At 39.9% G+C, this 23,279-nt stretch overlaps 2 protein-coding genes and 1 pseudogene across 2 annotated transcripts in view; all 3 read left to right on the forward strand.

Annotated features, from left to right (window-relative positions):
- The window catches only part of LOC107597417 (uncharacterized), a 3,688-nt pseudogene extending 1,899 nt beyond the window's left edge, over positions 1 to 1,789 (forward strand).
- A 1,193-nt stretch (positions 1,790 to 2,982) lies between these two features.
- Positions 2,983 to 21,575, forward strand: LOC107597418 (serine/threonine-protein kinase LATS2-like). Its single transcript, XM_016288466.1, is given in 10 exon segments — positions 2,983 to 3,203; positions 6,238 to 6,476; positions 6,570 to 6,964; positions 17,494 to 17,626; positions 17,721 to 19,258; positions 19,536 to 20,118; positions 20,250 to 20,432; positions 20,539 to 20,645; positions 21,108 to 21,361; positions 21,557 to 21,575. Coding segments are annotated over 8 exon segments (3,171 nt in total). The 5' UTR covers positions 2,983 to 3,203; positions 6,238 to 6,476; positions 6,570 to 6,610.
- Positions 21,576 to 22,589: 1,014 nt separating this feature from the next.
- LOC107597380 (exportin-4-like) overlaps positions 22,590 to 23,279 on the forward strand; it is a 69,369-nt gene continuing 68,679 nt past the window's right edge. Inside the window, exon 1 of the mRNA XM_016288405.1 lies at positions 22,590 to 23,093. Coding sequence (XP_016143891.1) covers positions 23,028 to 23,093 — 66 coding nt within the window. The 5' untranslated portion in view covers positions 22,590 to 23,027. The remainder of the gene's footprint in view (positions 23,094 to 23,279) is intronic.

Consider the following 23,279-nt stretch of genomic DNA (forward strand, 5'->3'; position numbering starts at 1 on the left):
AATAATTGCTGTTAATAGTGTTCATCGTCTGTTTTATTACGTCTTAAATTGATTTTTCCGTACATTTCTGCCATTTGTACATAAATTGACAGTCACCACTGATAAGCTACCACTAAATATTGTAGAAACTTAATTTGCTGTAAAGTGGCTTTGCAATGATTTGTATCGTGAAAAGCGCTGTACAAATAAACTTGACTTGACTTGACTACGAGTCCAGTCTTGAGGCTCTTAAGAAGGAGAACATGGAGCTGAGGGAATCAATAGAAAAGATGTCTCTCACTGAGGTGTCATTCAGAAATGATCCAGAAAAGGTACGCTTCTATACGGGATTGCCAAACTACTTTGTGTTTGAGACTGTCATGTTGCTTCTCATACCGCATATGAAAGGAGACAAAAATCCAAAGCTTTCAAAATTCCAGCAACTGCTCTTAACGCTAATGCGACTCAGGCTTGATCTTAGAAACCACCCTCGTGCCCACTGCTGTTTTTTGGCCATCCAGAGTGGAGCTCAGAAAAAACCTACATGCAGCTTTGCGGTGCACGTGCCCAGACTGTGCAGTGATCATTGACGGCTTTAGGGTGTCTTTGGAAAAACCTCTCAATGTGAATGTGAATCAAGAGGTTGCATCTACAGCATTGACAGTGCCAGCTCAGTCCATGGTGAATGAGCTTAAATATATGATAGGTGTTGCTCCTCAGGGTGTGGTCACGTTTGTCTCGAGGGGATCACCGGGTCACGTTAGCAACAAAAATCTTGTTGAGAGTTCAGGCCTCCTTTGTAAGCTTCTGCCTGGTGATATTGTGTTGGCTGAGCATGACTTTGACATTGAGGGCTTGGTGGGGGCTCGCAAAGCCGAACTCAAAATCACCAGTAGAAATTTAAATGAAAATTGCCAGAGTGGACAGGATGGAGAAAATTCTCGCTGGTTGGCACACTTTCAGATAAAGCGAATGTTCATAGGCATGTTGGGAAGGTAATAGACATGGTCAAGAGAAGATATTCTATGTTGACCGGACCAGTGGAGAGTCCCTTTACAGTCGTAGACCGCACTTCCAATGTGAGCACTTTTGATAAGATTGTGCAGGTTGCTTGTGCCTTGAATAACCTGTGTATTTCTGCTGCACCCCTGGAATGAATGCTCTTATTTGCCACACTTTTGCGAAAGCAACTTTTACTTGTACATTGGCTGAATGCACCTTTAATGTTTCCCAATTTTACCAGAAGACTTTAATTTGCTTCTGTTGTTAAAATTGGGATCTGAACCTTTCTAAGAACATTTATGCAACCTAAGGACTAGTTTATACCAAATATATTCCTCAGGCACAGTTCACTGGACAGTCTTCTCTCTAGTCTTTTTACATAAGGAACTTGCTTAGTCTTTAGGCTGACTTTGTTGATGCTTTGGTTTGATAAAGACATTCCATCCATAGTTTAACTTTAATTTAGTATTGTCGAGAGTGGAACGTGTATGCTGAGAATTTAAAATATTCATGGCACTGAAGAAAGCATCTAGGTCTGAGACAGTTGTATTTTGACATTAGCTGCCCTTAAGTTCCAGTACCAGTGCCTTTGTCCCTGTGATGCTTTTTTTGCTTCTATATAGATATACACTATATTTTTACATTAATCCAGCAGTACTTTGATCTTTACTTCTGATGTTGCTTTGTCACTCTATCATGTAATGTGTAAGTCTCACAGAATTACAGTTATTTGCATTGCTATGTGATCATAGTTGTGTTAAATCAACATTTAGTAACATGTAGCACGATATATTCACTTTGAATTTTGACCATTCTGAATTCTGATGTTGATGAAATGTATTTGTGGATTATAAAGTTCTTGTTTCACGGTCATTCATCAGAACGTGTCAAATCTTGTAAGTGGAGTGTTTTGTCTGACTTTTTGTTTGTGTGATTTCCTTTAGGACTTGAGACTAAAATGACTGATTTATTAAAGGACACAATGCAACAACCTGATTAACAAGGAGCCCAGTGAAGAACGCACATTTAAGTACTGTATCCCTCACTATCTCTTAACTGTATGGTCCATTTATCTGTTATTGTTTGTGAAGGTGATGATGCTTATGTTGAATTTTCCATTTTACTCATGCGTCCTATGTGAAAAGTTCACTACCATGACTGTAATCTAATGTTGCTCCCTGTTGTATAACGTGTATGAACATGTCTCCATAAAATTGAGTACTTGTAATTAGAAATGGTATTTTGTTACTTTTCAGCTTCTTTATTCTTATGAATGTCTTCTTTATTCCATGAAAAACAAGAAGTTCATATATGCTGTACTCCATCTAAAACTATTCTAAACAGCATTTTGCTTATTTCATCGTTATGATGCATCCATACTTTGTTAGTTACTTAATATATTATTTCATTTTCATATTAATTGAATCCATGGAATATTTATTTATACTTTTAAACATTTTGTCACACCAGCATTTAAAATAAACAAAAGGTATAAAAAGTTTTCCAATAGTAGCACATCAAATTTATGTGTTCTCATATATTCATATACATTTTAGCAGACAATTCTGATGTTGATGAAATGTATTTGTGGATTATAAAGTTCTTGTTTCACGGTCATTCATCAGAACGTGTCAAATCTTGTAAGTGGAGTGTTTTGTCTGACTTTTTGTTTGTGTGATTTCCTTTAGGACTTGAGACTAAAATGACTGATTTATTAAAGGACACAATGCAACAACCTGATTAACAAGGAGCCCAGTGAAGAATCTGAAAACAAGTTTATTTAAATATTTTATAATTCATTCATTAATAATCATTATCATAACGAGTTGTAATGTCTAAGCGAACAACACGAAGCTAGTACATAAAGTCGTCAATATTTTCCTTTTTCCAGTGATTACATCTGCTAGCTTGCATCAGATCAGAATCTCGGCGTTGTCAGTGTAGGAAGCCCCGCCCACTGCGCCCAGTGCTGACGTGCACGGCTGCCTCACGTGACTCCTGTGGAATGTTAACAATGCAGTAAGTGTCCAACTTTGTGCTGCATTCTAACTCTGCCGTGAGTGGCGAGAAAATGGAGGACAATCCCAGGATTTTCACTGTGTGCTTTTTATAAGAGGACATCGAAGGACGATCCTTGGGCAACAAAACACCAAACAGGTAATCTACAACTTTACTGACGTTTAAATCGGTTCCTTGGATTAAGGTACCACTTGAATCACATGGTGAGTCGCTCAAAACTTTATAAATTTTTTAAAACGCTGGGCATTGGTAGTTTTTAGGGATTTCTATAATCGATTTACGCTCGCAAAACCTTTGAAAGTGTCGGAAGGAAGTAGTTTTTCTCATTTAAAGCGAGCTAGCAGTGAACAGCACATTCTCCCTGCGCTGGAATGCGGACTTGCTCCAGTCCCTCAAAGCGCTGGAGCCTCTAGGCCCCTGCAACTGTATTCCCCCTTAAAGATACTTTGTGTCTATGAAAGCATTTGGAAGATTTACTGTTTGTTAATCTGATGAGAATAATGTGAGCTCGTGTAACGTTACGTAACAACTTTTTGGATGATTCTTATGACTTTATATCCCGTTTTTACAGCAGATAGTGAAGACATGATAAAACGAAATCTTTACCGAAACTCACTGTAGCAAATATTTAGCGTTAACTAAACTAGTATTAACATCTGATCTGACTACATTAGTTATCTTAACATCGCATGAAATGTCGTGTCGGCTGCGGTGCCGATAAAATAGACTCTTCCTTGAGCTGCAGGTAATGTTGTGTTTTAACAAACCATAGACTACTTGGTTTTTGTTTATTAGTCGCGCGCAGTCACACGTTTACCCCAAACCAAATGTTTTAGTTATACCAAAATTATGTACTATGATATAACGGGCCGATTGCATTACACATTGACTGTTTCGAAACCAAATAATTCACTTGACCCACAAAATTATTCTTATTTTTCTCGTAAGATGTGCGATGACATGTGGTGGGGTCTGCCCTCATACTTACACTTGTTTTTGTCTGCTTTGAGTTGTCAAAATATTTAGTGTGTTGATACAATTATGAAATTAAGAAACAACAGTGGTCTTTTTTTAAAAGACGGCCACAGATGGGTCAAATTAATATCATGTCAGTATGATTCTGTTCAACTGTCGATTCAAGACTTCATACTTTCTTCTTGGTGTCAATGACAAAACTCAAGAACAGGAAAGCATACAATAAAAGTATTTTTGTATTGATGGTTACTGTGGATTTTAAATGATATGTTCTCAGAATTTGTTTATTTATTGCTTATATTTGTATGTTTAAATTGCATATATATTACATGAAAATGTAGATACTGTGCAAGAACAACATTTTCATAACATAGTAAACTTCCAAGATTTGTGGATCAAGCTATAAAAATTAAATGGCTTCCAGTTCCCATAAGTAATCTTTTTTTTTTTTTCAGAACAGGGGAACTGAAAAAGACAATCAGATTTTATCTGGGGCCCCTGTGACCCCACCACTAGCTTTGCCTATGAGTAATAATTAAGCAAAAGCATTAGATTGTAATGATTTGACAAATATCGTTCTCTAGTTAAAAATAAAGGTAAAAAATCAATCACTCATCCATTTCATATTGTGCTGATGGATATAATGGTAGCTGAAGTTTGATACCACACCTTTTAGTGTCTTGAAATGAAAGAAAACCTTTCTAAAATGGCCTATATATTTTTAGGAATGTTGCAGGAGAGCTGTGTCTATGAATGTTTATGCTGGTTGTATGTGGCTTATTGCAGCAGTGTATTTGTAGTCAGTAATATGTGGTCAGTTGTACAATACAACAGATGTAGCATTATTAATAACTTGTGTATTGAATAAGAATCTTTTAAACTTTTACTTTTCTCATGGATTTTCTCTGAAGTGTACTTGGGTTAGTGTTTGAATGCGGAGGTACAGTGTATTGCTGTTGTTACTTGAGGAATGGAAGGCATTGAAAAATATTGTGTTGGAAGCCTTGACAGTAATGTAATTACACTATATTTGTTCTAGACTGAGCAATGCATTTCCAGTATTGAGCACCAGCATTCCAGAAATATGTTTGTTCTGAAAGTCCTTTGTTCTTTGTGTTTGGATCCCTCTTTTACCAGAAGACAAGAAATAAAAATTACCGATAATGCGGTGTGTGAAACATTTGGTATTTGAAGACCTCACGAATATCATGATGAGAGGCATTGTCACTACTGTTTTGAGTTTGAGGTATTTCCTATAGAAACAGGAAGTTTGAGTGGGGTATATTGAAGGGCTTGCTTTTATTTCAAATCACAGTCATGAACCATGGTCAGTAGTTTGTTTTTAGTCTGTTTCTCCAGAACAGAACACTCTACATTCCCATTTTAAGAATTTTGGGGTCAGTAAGATATTAATATTATTTTTTTATTTTTTTATTTTTTTTCTTGAAAGAATTCTCTTCTGCTCACCAAAATACAATAAAACAGCAATATTCAAGCAAGGTTCAAATATCAGTTTTCTATATTTTAAAATATCTAAAAATGTAATTTATTCCTGTGATGCAAAGCTGAATTTTCATTACTCATTACACTTCAGTGTCATTACTCCAGTCTTCAGTGTTACACGATCCTTCAAAAATCACCCTAATATGCTGATCAGGAAACATTTCTTCTTATCAATCAGTTAAAAACAGTTGTACTACTTAATAATATTTGTATAAACCATGAAAATAAATATTTTTTTTCTCAGGATTCTATGATAGTTTAAAATAACAGCATGCATCTGAAATGGAAATCTTTGTATAAATGTCTTTACTGCCACATTTGTTATGCTTTACTGTCAATTTAATGCATCCTTGCTGAAATTTTTTATTTTTAAAAGAATATGACCCCAAACTTTTCAACAGTAGTATATGTTATCATGCGATACAGAAACTTCATCAAAAGACAATGTATGTTGTATAAGTTTTGGTACTGTTTGTGTTGTGTAGAAGTTTGATTTTGCATCTACAATAAGGGTTTGCCTTATGATCATGTAAGCTGCTGCATTAAGAATATGCTACTATTCCTCTGACTGCATATTCTGCTTCAAGGGAGTAACCGCACATATGAAGCTGATGTGCATGTGTTTAGTGATAACCCTGTTGACAGAGGTGCTAATGTCCGATCAGACTCAGACTGTCAGGCATTTGACAGAGTATTGATGCAGGGTCTTGACATGCCTGGACCGCACCCTGACCCTTCTGTCTAACACTGTCTCCACAGGCAAAGATGCATACCAGACTGGGATGGAACAAGTGTGCAGACGTAACCCCTCACATGTCTTGGAAGGAGGGGGAGTGTGAGCCCTGAAAGGGGTGCTGGGATGTGAGTAGGCCAGCATCCGGCACGAGCCAGAGCAAAAGAGGCAGCAGCAACGAAGACGAGCAACAACAGGAATCCTAATCTTCCCTTGCATCTTTCCCACTGCAGCCTGTTATCTATTCAGGTCAGACTGAGCCTGGGTGTGTACAGTTCTGTGTCTTACTGTACGATTGTACTGCCGTTGTGTTTTCATGTGAGTGAGTAACTGACTGAATCTTTCTGTCGTTTCCAAGTGTGAAGAATTTGTGTGTGAGAGTACAGGCCACGTTCACTCATGAGGCCTAAAACTTTCCCTGCCGCCCCATATGTGGGCAACACGCGCCAACGCCTGCAGGAGATCAAGGAGGGACTGAAACAACCTGCAAAGCTGGTGAGCCAGGCGCTTCACGGAGGGAGCACTCGTGGGGAGGGGGGCAGAGGTGGGGACTCTAAGGGCAAAGACCAAGCTGGTAGGCAACAACAACTCCGGCAGCCTCAGAAGTTCAACAACTACCAAAATGCCCTGCGAGAGATCCGCAAGTCTCTATTGCCTTTTGCCAATGAATCAGGCCCAGGATCCAGCTCAGGACATTCTGGTGAAGTCAATAGACAGATGCTGCAGGATCTCGTCAATGCTGGTTGTGATCAGGTAAGGAATGTCTCTGTTGGATATGTATGTATATGAATTTCGGATGATAATGTAAATAATACAAATAATTATATAAGATATTTTTAAATATATTTATTTACAGTGGGTACGGAAAGTATTCAGACCCCCTTAAATTTTTCACTCTTTGTTATATTGCAGCCATTTGCTAAAATCATTTAAGTTAATTTTTTTCCTCATTAATGTACACACAGCACCCCATATTGACAGAAAAACACAGAATTGTTGACATTTTTGCAGATTTATTAAAAAAGAAAAACTGAAATATCACATGGTCCTAAGTATTCAGACCCTTTGCTCAGTATTTAGTAGAAGCACCCTTTTGATCTAATACAGCCATGAGTCTTTTTGGGAAAGATGCAACAAGTTTTTCAGGGGATCCTCTGCTATTCCTCCTTGCAGATCCTCTCCAGTTCTGTCAGGTTGGATGGTAAACGTTGGTGGACAGCCATTTTTAGGTCTCTCCAGAGATGCTCAATTGGGTTTAAGTCAGGGCTCTGGCTGGGCCATTCAAGAACAGTCACAGAGTTGTCGTGAAGCCACTCCTTCTATCCCTGTACTTGGCCGCATTCATCTTTCCCTTGATTGCAACCAGTCGTCCTGTCCCTGCAGCTGAAAAACACCCCCACAGCATGATGCTGCCACCACCATGCTTCACTGTTGGGACTGTATTGGACAGGTGATGAGCAGTGCCTGGTTTTCTCCACACATACCGCTTAGAATTAAGGCCAAAAAGTTCTATCTTGGTCTCATCAGACCAGAGAATCTTATTTCTCACTATCTTGGAGTCCTTCAGGTGTTTTTTCATGTGTCTTGCACTGAGGAGAGGCTTCCGTCGGGCCCCTGTGGCCTAAAGCCCCGGCTGGTGGAGGGCTGCCGTGATGGTTGACTTTCTACAACTTTCTCCCATCTCCCGACTGCATCTCTGGCGCTCAGCCACAGTGATCTTTGGGTTCTTCTTTACCTCTCTCACCAAGGCTCTTCTCCCCCGATAGCTCAGTTTGGCCGGACGGCCAGCTCTAGGAAGGGTTCTGGTCGTCCCAAACGTCTTCCATTTACGGATTATGGAGGCCACTGTGCTCTTGGGAACCTTAAGTGCAGCAGAATTTTTTTTGTAACCTTGGCCAGATCTGTGCCTTGCCACAATTCTGTCTCTGAGCTCTTCAGGCAGTTCCTTTGACCTTATGATTCTCATTTGCTCTGACATGCACTGTGAGCTGTAAGGTCTTATATAGACAGGTGTGTGGCTTTCCTAATCAAGTCCAATCAGTATAATCACACACAGCTGGACTCAAATGAAGGTGTAGAACCATCTCAAGGATGATCAGAAGAAATGGACAGCACCTGAGTTAAATATATGAGTGTCACAGCAAAGGGTCTGAATACTTAGGACCATGTGATATTTCAGTTTTTCTTTTTTAATAAATCTGCAAAAATGTCAACAATTCTGTGTTTTTCTGTCAATATGGGGTGATGTGTGTACATTAATGAGGAAAAAAAATTAACTTAAATGATTTTAGCAAATGGCTGCAATATAACAAAGAGTGAAAAATTTAAGGGGGTCTGAATACTTTCCGTACCCACTGTATATATCCTCTGTGTGTGTATTTATGTGTTTGGTTAGATTTAAAAAAAGTCTCTTATGCTCACCTAGGCTGCATTTATTTGATCAAAAATACAATAAAAACAGTAATATTGTAAAAAAAAAATTACAGTTTGAAACGTGATTTCTATATTTTAATACACTCTACACATTTATTACTGTGAGGGTAAAGCTGAATTTTCAGCAGTCAATAATACAAACCCGATTCCAAAAAAGTTGGGACACTGTACAAATTGTGAATAAAAACAGAATACAATGATGTGCAAGTTTCAAATTTCAATATTTTATTCAGAATACAACATAGATGACATATCAAATGTTTAAACTGAGAAAATTTATAATTTTAAGGGAAAAATAAGTTGATTTTAAATTTCATGGCATCAACACATCTCAAAAAAGTTGGGACAAGGCCATGTTTACCACTGTGTGGCATCCCCTCTTCTTTTTATAACAGTCTGCAAACGTCTGGGGACTGAGGAGACAAGTTGCTCAAGTTTAGGAATAGGAATGTTGTCCGATTCTCTGAGTCTTTGGATGATATTATGCACTGTAGATGATGATAACGTCAAACAAATTATTGTCCAGCCCTACCGCAAGCCCGCCGGACGCTCCTTCGTTGAATCCGCTGGCCACACCGTTCTCAAGCGCACCCGCCTCCGCTCACTCAGCCTGCCAGCCATTCCTCACTCTAGCCCCCGGCCACCGCTCACTCTAGCCCGCCGTGTGTGACGCTGTGTTTCGTTGTGAAAGCGAAACTACTTTGTTTGGCCTTCCAAAAGAGGACACAACTAAAAATCAGTGGTTAAGTTAAGTGGTTAACACGGTTCCAGAACAGTTCAACCCAAATATTGAGATGTGTGCAGTGCATTTTATGGAGGACTGTTTCTTGATCCTGGAAGAGTAGACTACAATGCCGGCTGTTCTGACTCACAGACTGTAAGTAAGTTTTCATATTTAAAGGATTTGCCACTGATGATTCAAACACGAGTTTTGAGCATTGTAGGGTAGCGCTTGTTTTTTGTAATTTCTCCAATCACAAATGCAGACATGGTTTTATGTTTACGTGGCGCGATGCAACGCAACACGTAAAAAGACAGTATAAGTCATTATAATCCGTAATTATGTCCCCACTGGATGCAACAAATGCCTCGTTTATAATGGGTTTAATTGTTTTTGTCTCGTCGCTCCGGCCGGAACACGGCATCACAATATGGTAGGGGCATAACATAACGTCACACGCTTGAGGTATTCGGCCAATCATAACTTACTGGATAGCTGGCCAATCAGAGCACACCTCGCTTTTCAGACCAATGAGCTTTGTAAAAATCGACGCATTTCAGAAAGGCGGGGCATAGAGGAGAAACAATAATGTACAGTATGTGGAAAATAATGTGTTTTTTAAACCTTAAACCGCATAAACACATTTCATTACACCAAATACACAAAATAATGTTCTTTTTAGCAACATCATATGACCCCTTTAAATATTCTGTTCCACTCAGAAACGTCAAATAACAATACTCAAATTGTGTTTCAGGTTGACTTTAACATAAAAATGCTACGCTGCACAGCCCTGACCAGTTGAGGTTTGAGATCCTGGACATATTGGGTTGTGCAAGAAGGCTAATATAAACATTTAGATCATGTGCAAACGCGAGATGCCAACACCACAATATACATTTATCATGTATATTTTGCAAGTACACAAGCATCACATGCATGATGTATGCAGGCAGCTTTTCATATCCTAAGCTCGAAACCACAAATCCACAACACATGTCATATACCCATCTTCTTCCTATACCCCCACCCCTCCTTTCATTCCCCAACCAAAACATTTCCTCCTTCAGAGGTGGTTATGTAACTGTCAGCCACATTGCTGTGTAATTTGTGAGGTCAAAATCCAACTATAGCGACCAAACTAATGCAGCTCAGGGAAGGACCAAAGGCGGCCATTTACCTTCCTGGAATGTACGGAGGGTCAGTGAGGAACACAGGCCCCACTCAGAAGACGAAGGAGAACTAAAAATACCAAGTCAGACACCACAATGGAGTCATTTCACAATAATGACTATATTACTAATAATAAAAACATGCAGAAATGTATGCCCAGATCTTATGGGAGGTCTAGGGGCATGTGGTGTACAACAGAGGAACAAGATTCAAACTCCAATTAACTTTTGGTCACGTTAAATCTGAAAACGGGGGAGACATGGAAGTCAGACAGACTGAGCCACAAAACACAAATTTCATGTTTTTGTAACAACTAAATAAAAACCTTTAACCCACACATAAAGACCAGAAAAAGGGACAATGTCTGTTCCATCCCTGCTTACTGTATTTCCGCTGGGGAAACTGTACCACCCATCTACAGATGAACTGAGCACTTCCTCTGTGTACACTAATGTTGTACATGCTGTCCCATGAATGCAGGGCAAAGACAAATCAACCTACGATTGTGAAATTCACATATGCCAGTGAAATGTTATGCTTTCAGTCCTGCGAGAAACCAAATGCCTATTTTACATTTTCTTCACTTTAAGGGCAAAAATAAATAATTGTTTGAAGTAGCTGTCCTCAAATGGAGGGTTTTAACCCAAAAATGCTATTCTAATGATAATATTAATGAATTGTTAATATAATAAATTTTTGTTTTGGGAGATTCACCACTGTGCATAAACTCATACTAGTACATAAAATGATCATTCATATAAATCATAATCAGCCAGCAGCATCAGGACCGACAGCAAAAGATAAAACCGTTAAGAATGTATCCAGACAACGTGATCCAAATCAAGTCTGACTCCATACTACTGTATATTTAATCTGATAGCATGTTTCAGCTTCCAAAGACCTAAAAAAAAGGCCCATTCCAGTCTCTATTTAGCCATGTCATAAAGGCAGCTCGGCTCCCTTCAGCTAGGCCTCGTAATTCCTCTGGGCCGAGGTGCATTTCTCGGTGGTGTTGTGCATGGGCTTGAGCACAGCATTCCTCACATGCCTAATTCAATCACAGGGCTGCTCTCAGAGCTGTATCTGAACATTAGTAGCAAAGCCCCAACACATATTCATTAATGATCTGACAAGGGGTCTGTATTAGAGAGCCTGAAACGAAGCACACTCAACACATTCTGTTTTAAACTGAAGGACCTTTGGTCTCCTGCATGTTTGACACAAATGAATGAACGGGCTATTATCAAAAAACTGAAAATTCTGTCATCATTTACTCCCCCTCATGTTGTTTCAAACCTGTATGACTCTTTTTTTGGTGGCAGTGATATTTTTAATATTATGTACTATTATAGTATTTATTAATATTTTGAATTAATTTTTGTTTTTAGTTTTCATGTTCATTTTAGTTCCCGTTTAGTTTTAGTGATTAAGTGCTTTTGTAATTTTTATTAGTTTGCTTTTTTTAAATATTTCTATATAGCTACATATTTCTATATATTTTTTAACTTTAGTTTGTCATTTTAATACTTAAACTTCTATCAGTTAGTTGCCAAGACATTTCAAATGTATCTATTTTCAATATGCTCTAATTTTCTAATTTTATTTCAGTTTAATTTCAGTTACACAAAATGATTTTTTCAAATTTTAGTATAATAACAATACCAACACTGTTATTGATGTGTTTTGATGTGTCATAAAAACAAATGAAATGTCCCAAGTTTTTTTTTTTTTTTTTTTGTCATATACCCATCTTCTTCCTATACCCCCACCCCTCCTTTCATTCCCCAACCAAAACATTTCCTCCTTCAGAGGTGGTTATGTAACTGTCAGCCACATTGCTGTGTAATTTGTGAGGTCAAAATCCAACTATAGCGACCAAACTAATGCAGCTCAGGGAAGGACCAAAGGCGGCCATTTACCTTCCTGGAATGTACGGAGGGTCAGTGAGGAACACAGGCCCCACTCAGAAGACGAAGGAGAACTAAAAATACCAAGTCAGACACCACAATGGAGTCATTTCACAATAATGACTATATTACTAATAATAAAAACATGCAGAAATGTATGCCCAGATCTTATGGGAGGTCTAGGGGCATGTGGTGTACAACAGAGGAACAAGATTCAAACTCCAATTAACTTTTGGTCACGTTAAATCTGAAAACGGGGGAGACATGGAAGTCAGACAGACTGAGCCACAAAACACAAATTTCATGTTTTTGTAACAACTAAATAAAAACCTTTAACCCACACATAAAGACCAGAAAAAGGGACAATGTCTGTTCCATCCCTGCTTACTGTATTTCCGCTGGGGAAACTGTACCACCCATCTACAGATGAACTGAGCACTTCCTCTGTGTACACTAATGTTGTACATGCTGTCCCATGAATGCAGGGCAAAGACAAATCAACCTACGATTGTGAAATTCACATATGCCAGTGAAATGTTATGCTTTCAGTCCTGCGAGAAACCAAATGCCTATTTTACATTTTCTTCACTTTAAGGGCAAAAATAAATAATTGTTTGAAGTAGCTGTCCTCAAATGGAGGGTTTTAACCCAAAAATGCTATTCTAATGATAATATTAATGAATTGTTAATATAATAAATTTTTGTTTTGGGAGATTCACCACTGTGCATAAACTCATACTAGTACATAAAATGATCATTCATATAAATCATAATCAGCCAGCAGCATCAGGACCGACAGCAAAAGATAAAACCGTTAAGAATGTATCCAGACAACGTGATCCAAATCAAGTCTGACTCCATACTACTGTATATTTAATCTGATAGCATGTTTCAGCTTCCAAAGACCTAAAAAAAAGGCCCATTCCAGTCTCTATTTAGCCATGTCATAAAGGCAGCTCGGCTCCCTTCAGCTAGGCCTCGTAATTCCTCTGGGCCGAGGTGCATTTCTCGGTGGTGTTGTGCATGGGCTTGAGCACAGCATTCCTCACATGCCTAATTCAATCACAGGGCTGCTCTCAGAGCTGTATCTGAACATTAGTAGCAAAGCCCCAACACATATTCATTAATGATCTGACAAGGGGTCTGTATTAGAGAGCCTGAAACGAAGCACACTCAACACATTCTGTTTTAAACTGAAGGACCTTTGGTCTCCTGCATGTTTGACACAAATGAATGAACGGGCTATTATCAAAAAACTGAAAATTCTGTCATCATTTACTCCCCCTCATGTTGTTTCAAACCTGTATGACTCTTTTTTTGTTGGAATCGAGTTTATTTTTTTGGGAAAGAAATTATAGAAATTGATACTTTTATTTAGCAAGGATGCTTAAAATCGATCAAAAGTGATGGTAAAGGCATTTATAATGTTACAAAAGATTTCTATTTCAGATAAATAGTGTTCATATCGATATCGGAATTATATTGTATCGACCGAAATTAAGAAATATATCGTGATATAAATTTTGGCCATATCGTCCAGCCCTAGCTTGAGGCAACCACATGTGACGAGCCCGGGCTTGACTCCGCTTCGTCTACAGTGAAAGCCGATCCGGCAATCCACAGCGCAAAGTTTATATATTTCCTCAGCGACCAGCACGGATCAGCTCTAGGCATGACGAAGCAGATATCGTCCTCTTTTGGAAGGCCAAACAAAGTAGTTTCGCTTTCACAACGAAACACACAGCGCCTTCACGACATGGCGGCGGGGGCAAGAATACTACAGCGAGAATAAAAGTTACGCCTTCTTTCTTTGCGTGAACATTTGGGCGGCGTTATGCAAATCTTCCCACATCGTGATGTAGACATGTGGGGGCGTGTTAGAACGAGCCGTTTTAGGAGGGCATGGTTGACTCTTAACTTTTATAAAGAATATCTCTTTGGATTTGAGACTTTAGTCTTTGCAACTTTACAGATCTTCTTTATGCACCAAGAGATTGTAAGACTCCAAAGAGAAAGGAAAAATTTAAATCGCATCATATGACCCCTTTAACAAGAGCTAATGTAGGATGGGGCTAGATTTTTCTCTTCAGCATTTGATTAGATCACTAAAGGTGGGCAACATGTATCAGTGGTTGGTGGGAAGGGGCTGAAAAGTAAGAGGGATTGGGGAAGTCATCCAAAAAAAAGAAGAGCAGAGAAAGTTAATGTATATACAAGATTACAAAGACTTATTATAATTATACACCAATAAAACATTCACACTAAGACCAGGAACAATGTGCATTATGAAAGAAAGTGGAGCCAATTTTGACTTCATGTTGACTTTGTAGGTTTTCTTGATGTTGTATTTATGGAGATACTGCACCTGGTTCATAGGAAGCAATCCTGAAGGACACATACATTTATGCATTTGGCACAAGCTTCTACCTAAAGCAGCTTTCTTTGCATACAATGTGCAGAAGTTTAGGGACATAATCCTGAAAAATGTATCATGATTTCTACAAAAATATTGAGCAGCACAACTGTTGTGTATTAGAATAATTTCATGTGAAGTCTAGAGTAATGTTCGCTGAAAATTCAGCTTTGTCATCACAGGAATGCATTAAAAAATCAAAAAGGAAAAGTTATTTAAATATTTAATAATATTACTGCTTTACAGTATTTTTGATCCAATAAAGGCAGCCTTTTGAGTGGTAGTGCATTTTATCAGTTCATGTATAGCCAAGAATTTGAACCCATGACCTTGGCTTGCTAGTGCTATGCTTGGCTGCTTTAGCTGCTGTTTGAGCTATTTTACTACATTATGGATTATGTTCCACCTCTCCATCCACTGATGATGATGATGCCCATCCTTTCCTGTATATCAGAGTTCTCCTCCATATGGCTCTCGTTACCATGTTCAATGGTGGAATGTGTTTGAGAATTTAGGTCAAAGTGGAAGCTCTTAAAAATGAATAGGGATGGTATATAGTGGTTACTTTATTTAAGAAGAATATATATGGTTTACTTTTTAAACTATTTTGGGGGGAAAATAGAGAAAGAAATGTTTGTGTTTTTGTGTGGGTGCTTACCGACGCCACAGTCAGAAATTGAATGTCTAGTGTAGCATTGAGGCTTGTGGTCATGACAAGGATGTAAATACAAACAAGATATTTTGGGACCAACCAAATAAACGCTTAAGGCACATTGGAACAGAATGATTGCAAAAATAAAGAGAGGAGGAGGGACAATTTAAAAACGAGATTTAAGCATAGATTTCCACATAGCTGGCATTCTTGCTTCCTGGCTCGTGGAATGTCCTGAACATCTGTCACCATGACAGTGGAGGTCAGGGCTGAAACTCTGACCAGGGGCCAAACCAGACCCAGCCCTTCCCGAAACCAAACTCGAGTCCACGTTGGATTGTTGTGTGTGTGTTTTAAAGAGGGAAAGAGAGAGTGGCGCCTTTAAATCACCAAGGGACGAGAAGGCACACACCCTTGGAGCGGACTGTGATGGAATGCAACAAAAAGCCATGGCACTTCTGAGAGCAGCGATCACAGACAAATAGCATGTTTGGAGTATTTTGTGTGTTTTGTACAGTACCGACTGTGTAAATAAGCATTTAGACAATTCCGATGGCAATACACAGAGAAATCGAAACTACTCGAGGAATGTGTAGAATGCGTGTGGATGTGGCACTGCGTACAGAGTGCGTCCACGGTTTATATAGCTGCTTGTTTACGCCCATTGATTCTTACTCTATTTTTTTCTCTGTCAGCACCATCTAGTTCCGATGGCAATACACAGAGAAATCGAAACTACTCGAGGAATGTGTAGAATGCGTGTGGATGTGGCACTGCGTACAGAGTGCGTCCACGTTTATATAGCTGCTTGTTTACGCCCATTGATTCTTACTCTATTTTTTTCTCTGTCAGCACCATCTAACCTAAACTCTGAAATAGTCTTTATCACTCTAACTTTGTCATAGTTTCATAATATGTATCTACTTGCAGTTCTTTGAATGCATAGAGGATATAAAGAGAAGTATGTGCTGAATTAGGCACTTCTTTTTTTCCATGGTATGCTTGGTGCAGTATAATGTTTGACCACCAGAAGCAGTGAAACACAGCTTGCTGTAGTGCTGTAGAATTTGGTTAGGGCAGAATGTCTTCTGAATGAGGTCATATGCCATTCAAGGGGATTTCCTCATATAGGTGTGGGTCTGCTCACAGAAGACTGTACATGTCCGAGTTGTTTTATTTTGGATCGCCACCGTCACAAAATGTGACAAGGGAAACTAAAGTGTCCCACAGATAAACAGAGTTTTTGCATGGTGGGTAGCCATGTGTAAAGATTCAAGTTGAGAAGAATTAAAAAAATATTTTGAATATATGAATTTTTGTAACATGTTTTATTGCTTTGAATTTAGTATAATTATAAAAATTAAGACAATTTAAAAATTTTAATTAATGTGACATAAGTATTACCATCAAATCTATGAATCATTTCAAGGGTCTCACAGTGCAATGTGTGGTCAAATATGCAAAGCTCTGGTCAAAGTGCACTTGTGGGCTGGCACAGGAAGGAGCTTGTGCTAACTTGCAGAGGAAGCAGCTGCAGGGAATGTTATTTTAACAATTATCTGCTGTGTGTGTATGTATGGGATGATTTATATTTACAAGCATGTTCATGTGTACATATGTGTTTATCTAAATAACTGAGGTGCATGAAGGTCATTTTCCATAACCAATACAAATTCCAAAACTGTACGATAACAATTTTGATTGGAATTTTTTTTTGGAATTTAGTGGCAGTCATGGCCTCAGCAACCTTGCTTTGCTTCACATAGTGATTTAATTCAAATTTATCTCTGTGGTTATAACAGAGTGCTAAAAGCTAAATCTTTAAAAGTTCTAAGTAGTATTGAATCTCATGCATCTATTTAAAAACCTATGAGTGTAGAAGCTGTGCCTCATTTGTGTATAATAAAAGGAAATGCATTGTGAAAACCAAAAAATGCATGCATTGCTTGTTCTGATAGTTCTCTGCTTGAATTTCTAAAACAGGAAATGGCAGTCCGTGCCCTAAAACAGACTGGCAGCCGTAACATTGAGGCAGCATTGGAATACATTAGCAAAATGGGTTACCTGGACCCTCACAATGAACAGATTGTACGTGTCATCAAACAGACTTCCCCAGGTGTGTTCACACTTTAGAAACGTATTACTATATTCATTTTATGAATGATGCACTGCCTTTAAAATCAAAGTGACCCTTTTTTTATTCCTTACAGGAAAAACTGGCATGCCAAATTTAATGGACCACAGGGCAGCAATGGAGGGCACTGGGGATGGTGCAATGCCACCTTATCACCAAATGGGAGCACCACTGTATGAGGGAGCTGGTTATGGGGCTGAGGGTGAGATTCCTCGTGCATACATGGGTGGACCACCTGTCATTAACTACATGCCACCGCCTGCCAACACTTCACAGGGTCCTACCATGGGAAACCCAATAGGTCGTCCCGCAAGTATGGGTGCCTACTCCACAAGCATGGCTCCCCAAAATAACCCTGGGAACCCTATGTACACCCCTGGTCCAGCCCAGCAAAAAGGATACCCTGGTGGGATAGACCAGGCCATGATGGGCTACAGTGTGCCTGGACCACCCATGCAAATCCAACCTCAGCCCTCAGGAGGTCCTGGCACTCATTATGACTACAGGCCTCATATGATAGAAGCCTCCAGCTATGGGGTAAAAAGAAGTGCTTCTTTCCAAAATAAGATGACCCCGCTAACATCCGAAAACTATGTTAATATGCCAGGCAAAGGAGCAATGGGCCAAAATGCTGGTGGCTATCCTCCTAACTTATATCTTCCACCACATTCGCACCCACGCCAAGCCAGTCCCACCTCACACCAGGTTCACATGATGCAGCGCTCCCCTGGTGTTGCTCCTGGGGCTATGGGTGGTGAGTTTTCTGATGTTCCTCAAGGCCTCCTCACTCCTTCCAGGGCCAGTCTGAACCTCGACCTCTATGAGCATCACTGGCCAGGAGCCCAAGGTCCTGAAGGGACTCCTCCAGCCAGGCAACCACAGGGGCCCTTTCGAGGGGAGGTACGTGTCCCTAGTAGGACCAATTCTTTTAACAACCACCAGAAGGTGACCGTGAGGCAGGCACTGCCTCCTGCAGCTAGTGTTGCTGGCAAGCAGGATGCATCTTTGGGTCCGCCTAACACAATAACTGCAGTGACTTCTCCACCAATCCAGCCACCTGTAAAGAGTATAAGGGTCATGAGGCCTGAGCCAAAAACAGCAGTGGGACCATGTCATCCAGGCTGGCTGAGTGCCCAAGCCCAGGAAGCACCAGAATCTCATGGATACATGCCAGATGAGACTTTTACCCTGGAGCCCAATCAAGAACACCGCTGTCCACCTCCACCCTACCCCAAAACACTGCTCCTGCCTGGATCTGGACCTGGAACTGAGCCTGCATCCCTGGAGACTGGAGCCATGGGTGGACTTCAAGATGTCAGTGCTACAAGTAGAACTGTCCAGAGTGCCTCAGCAGGAAAGCAAGAGGAACCTGCCTCCAAAGACAAAGTGAAGACAGGCAAAGGAGAGAAGGCCTTGAAGGATAAGAAGCAGATTCAAACTTCACCTGTGCCTGTGCGTAAGAACGCCCGTGATGAAGAGAAGCGGGAGTCACGCATTAAGAGTTACTCTCCCTTCGCCTTTAAGTTCTACATGGAGCAGCATGTGGAGAATGTGATGAAGACCTATCAGCAGAAACTCAACCGCAGGATGCAGCTGGAGCAAGAGATGTCTAAGGTAACAAGTGACAGAACATTGCTAGAACCAAAAAATACCCTGTTCAATGATTGGCATTTCAGACAATTGTTGCGTTAATTATTGTTTTTATTGAGTGTTCAAAATCGAGTTAGTGACAGAACATTGCTATAACCAAAAAATACCCTGTTCAATGATTGGCATTTCAGTTTCACCTTCAATTGTTGCGTTAATTATTGTTTTTATTGAGTGTTCAAAATCGAGTCTAAACGTTATTATTAAATCAAGCCACCCTCTTTTATCTCTTCCACTCATCCAGGCTGGCCTTTCAGAGGCAGAGCAGGAACAGATGAGAAAGATGCTTTACCAGAAGGAATCCAATTACAACCGACTACGACGTGCCAAGATGGACAAATCAATGTTTGTCAAAATCAAGACACTCGGCATTGGGGCCTTTGGTGAGGTGTGTCTTACACGCAAAGTGGACACGGGGGCCCTGTATGCCATGAAGACTCTACGAAAGAAAGATGTTCTGAACCGAAACCAAGTAGCCCATGTGAAAGCAGAACGAGACATCTTGGCAGAGGCTGACAATGAGTGGGTAGTCAGGTTGTACTACTCATTTCAGGACAGAGACAGCCTGTACTTTGTCATGGATTACATTCCTGGAGGAGATATGATGAGCTTGCTGATCCGTATGGGGGTTTTTCCAGAGCCCTTAGCCAGGTTCTATGTGGCAGAACTAACGCTGGCCATAGAAAGTGTGCATAAGATGGGCTTCATCCACAGAGATATCAAGCCGGACAACATCCTCATTGACCTGGACGGACACATCAAACTGACTGATTTTGGTCTGTGTACTGGGTTCCGTTGGACTCACAACTCAAAGTATTACCAAAAAGGTAAGAGACATGAAGAAAAGGTGTTACTCATAGCTTCAAACTGTTTGAAAGTGACCTAAATACTGTTGCAGTGTTTATCAAATCAAACTAATTGGTTGTCTTTACTTTTTCTCTCTGCCCTGCTCGAAAAGGGAACCATATCCGGCAAGATAGTATGGAGCCGAGTGACTTTTGGGATGATGTGTCTAACTGCCGTTGTGGTGATCGGCTGATGACTTTGGAACAGCGGGCAACTCGACAACACCAGCGTTGCCTGGCACACTCTCTAGTGGGCACTCCTAACTACATCGCCCCTGAGGTGCTTCTGCGCAAAGGTATGACCTTGCACAAAGCCACCCTGGAAGTACAAGGTATTCACTAGGAAGTGCCAGTGTTCATAGATCTCTTCTCCTGTTAAGTGTAATACTTTTTGATGCGCAGGATACACACAGCTGTGTGACTGGTGGAGTGTTGGAGTAATCCTGTTTGAGATGCTGGTTGGGCAGCCACCCTTCCTTGCTCCAACCCCAACGGAGACACAGCTTAAGGTATGAGCTCTGTATGCATTTCTTAGGTTTCTTTTCTTATAGGGTTGATGTAAACTAGTGTGTCCAATCCTGCTCCTGAAAGGCCAATGTCCTGCAAAGTTTAGTTCTAACCTGCCCTAACACACTTAGCTGAAAGTTTCTAGTAATCCTGAAGACCTTGATTAGCTGGTTTGTTTAATTAGGGTTGGAGCTGAACTCTGCAGGATAGTGGCCCTCCAGGAGAAAGATTGGACACCCCTGATGTAAACAGACAAGAAATGTTGTCTTTGGTGGAGTTAACTGTTTGGGTTTTATGGAATTGTGACAATAGGGAAGAGGCACTGCTATAACGTTGATGTCACCTCCACAGGTTCCTGTGCTTATATGGTTGAAGTGGACAGGTTGTCTTTGGTGAAGTTATACATGTTTGGGATATATGGAATTGAGAAAATAGGAATAACGTTGTTGTCATCACCTCCACAGGTCATAAACTGGGAGAATACTCTGCAGGTGCCTCCACAAGTAAAACTAAGCCCAGAGGCAGTTGACATCATTGGTCGACTCTGCTGCTCAGCTGAAGAGCGTCTAGGAGGCAACGGGGCTGGAGAGATAAAAGCTCACCCATTCTTTGCCGAGATGGATTTCTCCAGCAATCTTCGCACACAACCTGCTCCATACAGACCGAAGATTGCCCACCCCATGGATACATCCAACTTTGACCCTGTGGAATCCTAAAAGTTAAGTGAACCCTTAACAAATAATGCAAATGTGTATACCAACTCAAATTGGTATCATGCCTTTGGTCCAATCAAACAACTTGATTGAGCTCCATGAAGTGTGAAAGCAAGTCTGGCAGATGTTTTGCTACCCCATATTCGCAAAGAATGGACCACTCAGTGAAAAAGCATGTGCTTTCTATGAATCTCTCACAGAGTCAGGTTTAGGTTTTGAATGCAATGCGTGTGTTGTGCTTTGGATGGATTCTGTGTTTTACTTTTGAAAATGTTGACTGACAATCTTTGACGATTTAGAACTGTGTGATGATGGGACTTTTTCCTGTAGTGTATGTTTTTGTATTTTAATGGATGAATGGTTTGGGACTTTTTGACGTTTGTAATCTTTTAACTGTATTATATAATACTGTTACTATTGAACATATATTTATACAGATATACATATTTTTTGTATCCTTTTATTCTTATTTTTCTCTTTTCTGAGCTAACTTTTGAACCCCCTTGTCTACAGTATTACAGACAGTATGCATTTGGATTTATATCTCATTTTTTACATGTATGTACGAATTGAGAATGTTTAAGAAATGCTTTCGCTGTCCTCATGTGTAAATGTATATGTCTAAATTAAATTAAACAAATCATCCTCTTGTTTTGAGTATTGTTGAATGAGTGATGGTGGTGTGTGTGTGTGCATGTCTGTAGCAGTGTCTGGGCCACACCCTAGATATTTTTAGCTGATGTAACACATCAGAGCATGAATTCTTTATTCATTTATTGTCATTAATTCTTACCAATAACTTTGTCACCAAAATTTACTTTTATAAGTTTGAAGGCAGTCAAATTACAGTCTTGGAATATGTTCAGAATGAAAATTTTTGCATGGCTGATTTAAAGTCACATGGCCAGAGCTTTTTTAGTCTAGTTTGCCCATCTCACAGATGAGGTCTATGTCAAAAATGTCAAAATACAGATACTTGGTGCATATAACAATTGAAATGGTCTATTATTAATGTATTATTAAGATTGTGATAATTAGTTATTTGAGAGAGAGCAATGATTACAAGAATGTGAATCTGTCTGGCCACAATTGTGATTAGTATGAAAACAGATACCCTTTTTAATAATAAAACTGCATATTTAAAGGTATTGTTACATTCAAGTGCAAATAAATGATGCCTTATCATTCCCTATCCACAACTGCATAATACACATTTCTTTTATAGTCAGTTTTAACTTTGTAATTCTCCGCCAGTTAAAGTTGTGACTATGAATTTTCTGTACTTCAACAACTTCTCAAAATCTTGTGTAGTGGTTTAATTGAACTGTCCAAGGGTGGGGGGTAATAAATTGGTTATTAAGTTAGATCAGTTTCATACATGGGCTACAATTAAGATAAACACTAGCAGAAATTGACAGTGCTGTCTAAAAGTTCAAGTGTGTCCACATCAAATGCAGTCCTTAAAATGAAAGCAAACGCATATGAATTAATTCAAAAACTAAAAGTCAGATTTCACCTCACAACATAATGAGCAAAAGGTATCTTTTTTCATGTATTACATAACCTTTAAGGGGGCATCAGAGCTGTCTGTCAAAGTGCCCCTGAACGCACTGCTCCGAGGTGCCGCTTAATCCCACAATGCCGTGCATGGCGCGTCACTGAAGAACGACCATGATGGCGGCGGTCGGTGCACCAGAAGTGATTTCACAGCTGGAAAGCGCTGCCAAAGTTTTAATGGTGAGCATTTCGCCGCCGTTTTCACATCTCTGTCAGTGTGCTGTTAGCTCTGTGTGGGGGGTTCACTCTGTGGGGGTCTCGCGGCTCGTCATTTAGCGGGGAAAGTCTCGATAAACGCGGAGCGGTGCGTTGCGCAGTGCTCGACTCACTCCATCCCACTAAAGCCCAGCGCAGCCACCATCACCT

Source organism: Sinocyclocheilus grahami, unplaced genomic scaffold, assembly GCF_001515645.1.
Source record: "Sinocyclocheilus grahami isolate Dianchi unplaced genomic scaffold, SAMN03320097.WGS_v1.1 scaffold231.1, whole genome shotgun sequence".
Lineage (NCBI taxonomy): Eukaryota > Metazoa > Chordata > Actinopteri > Cypriniformes > Cyprinidae > Sinocyclocheilus > Sinocyclocheilus grahami.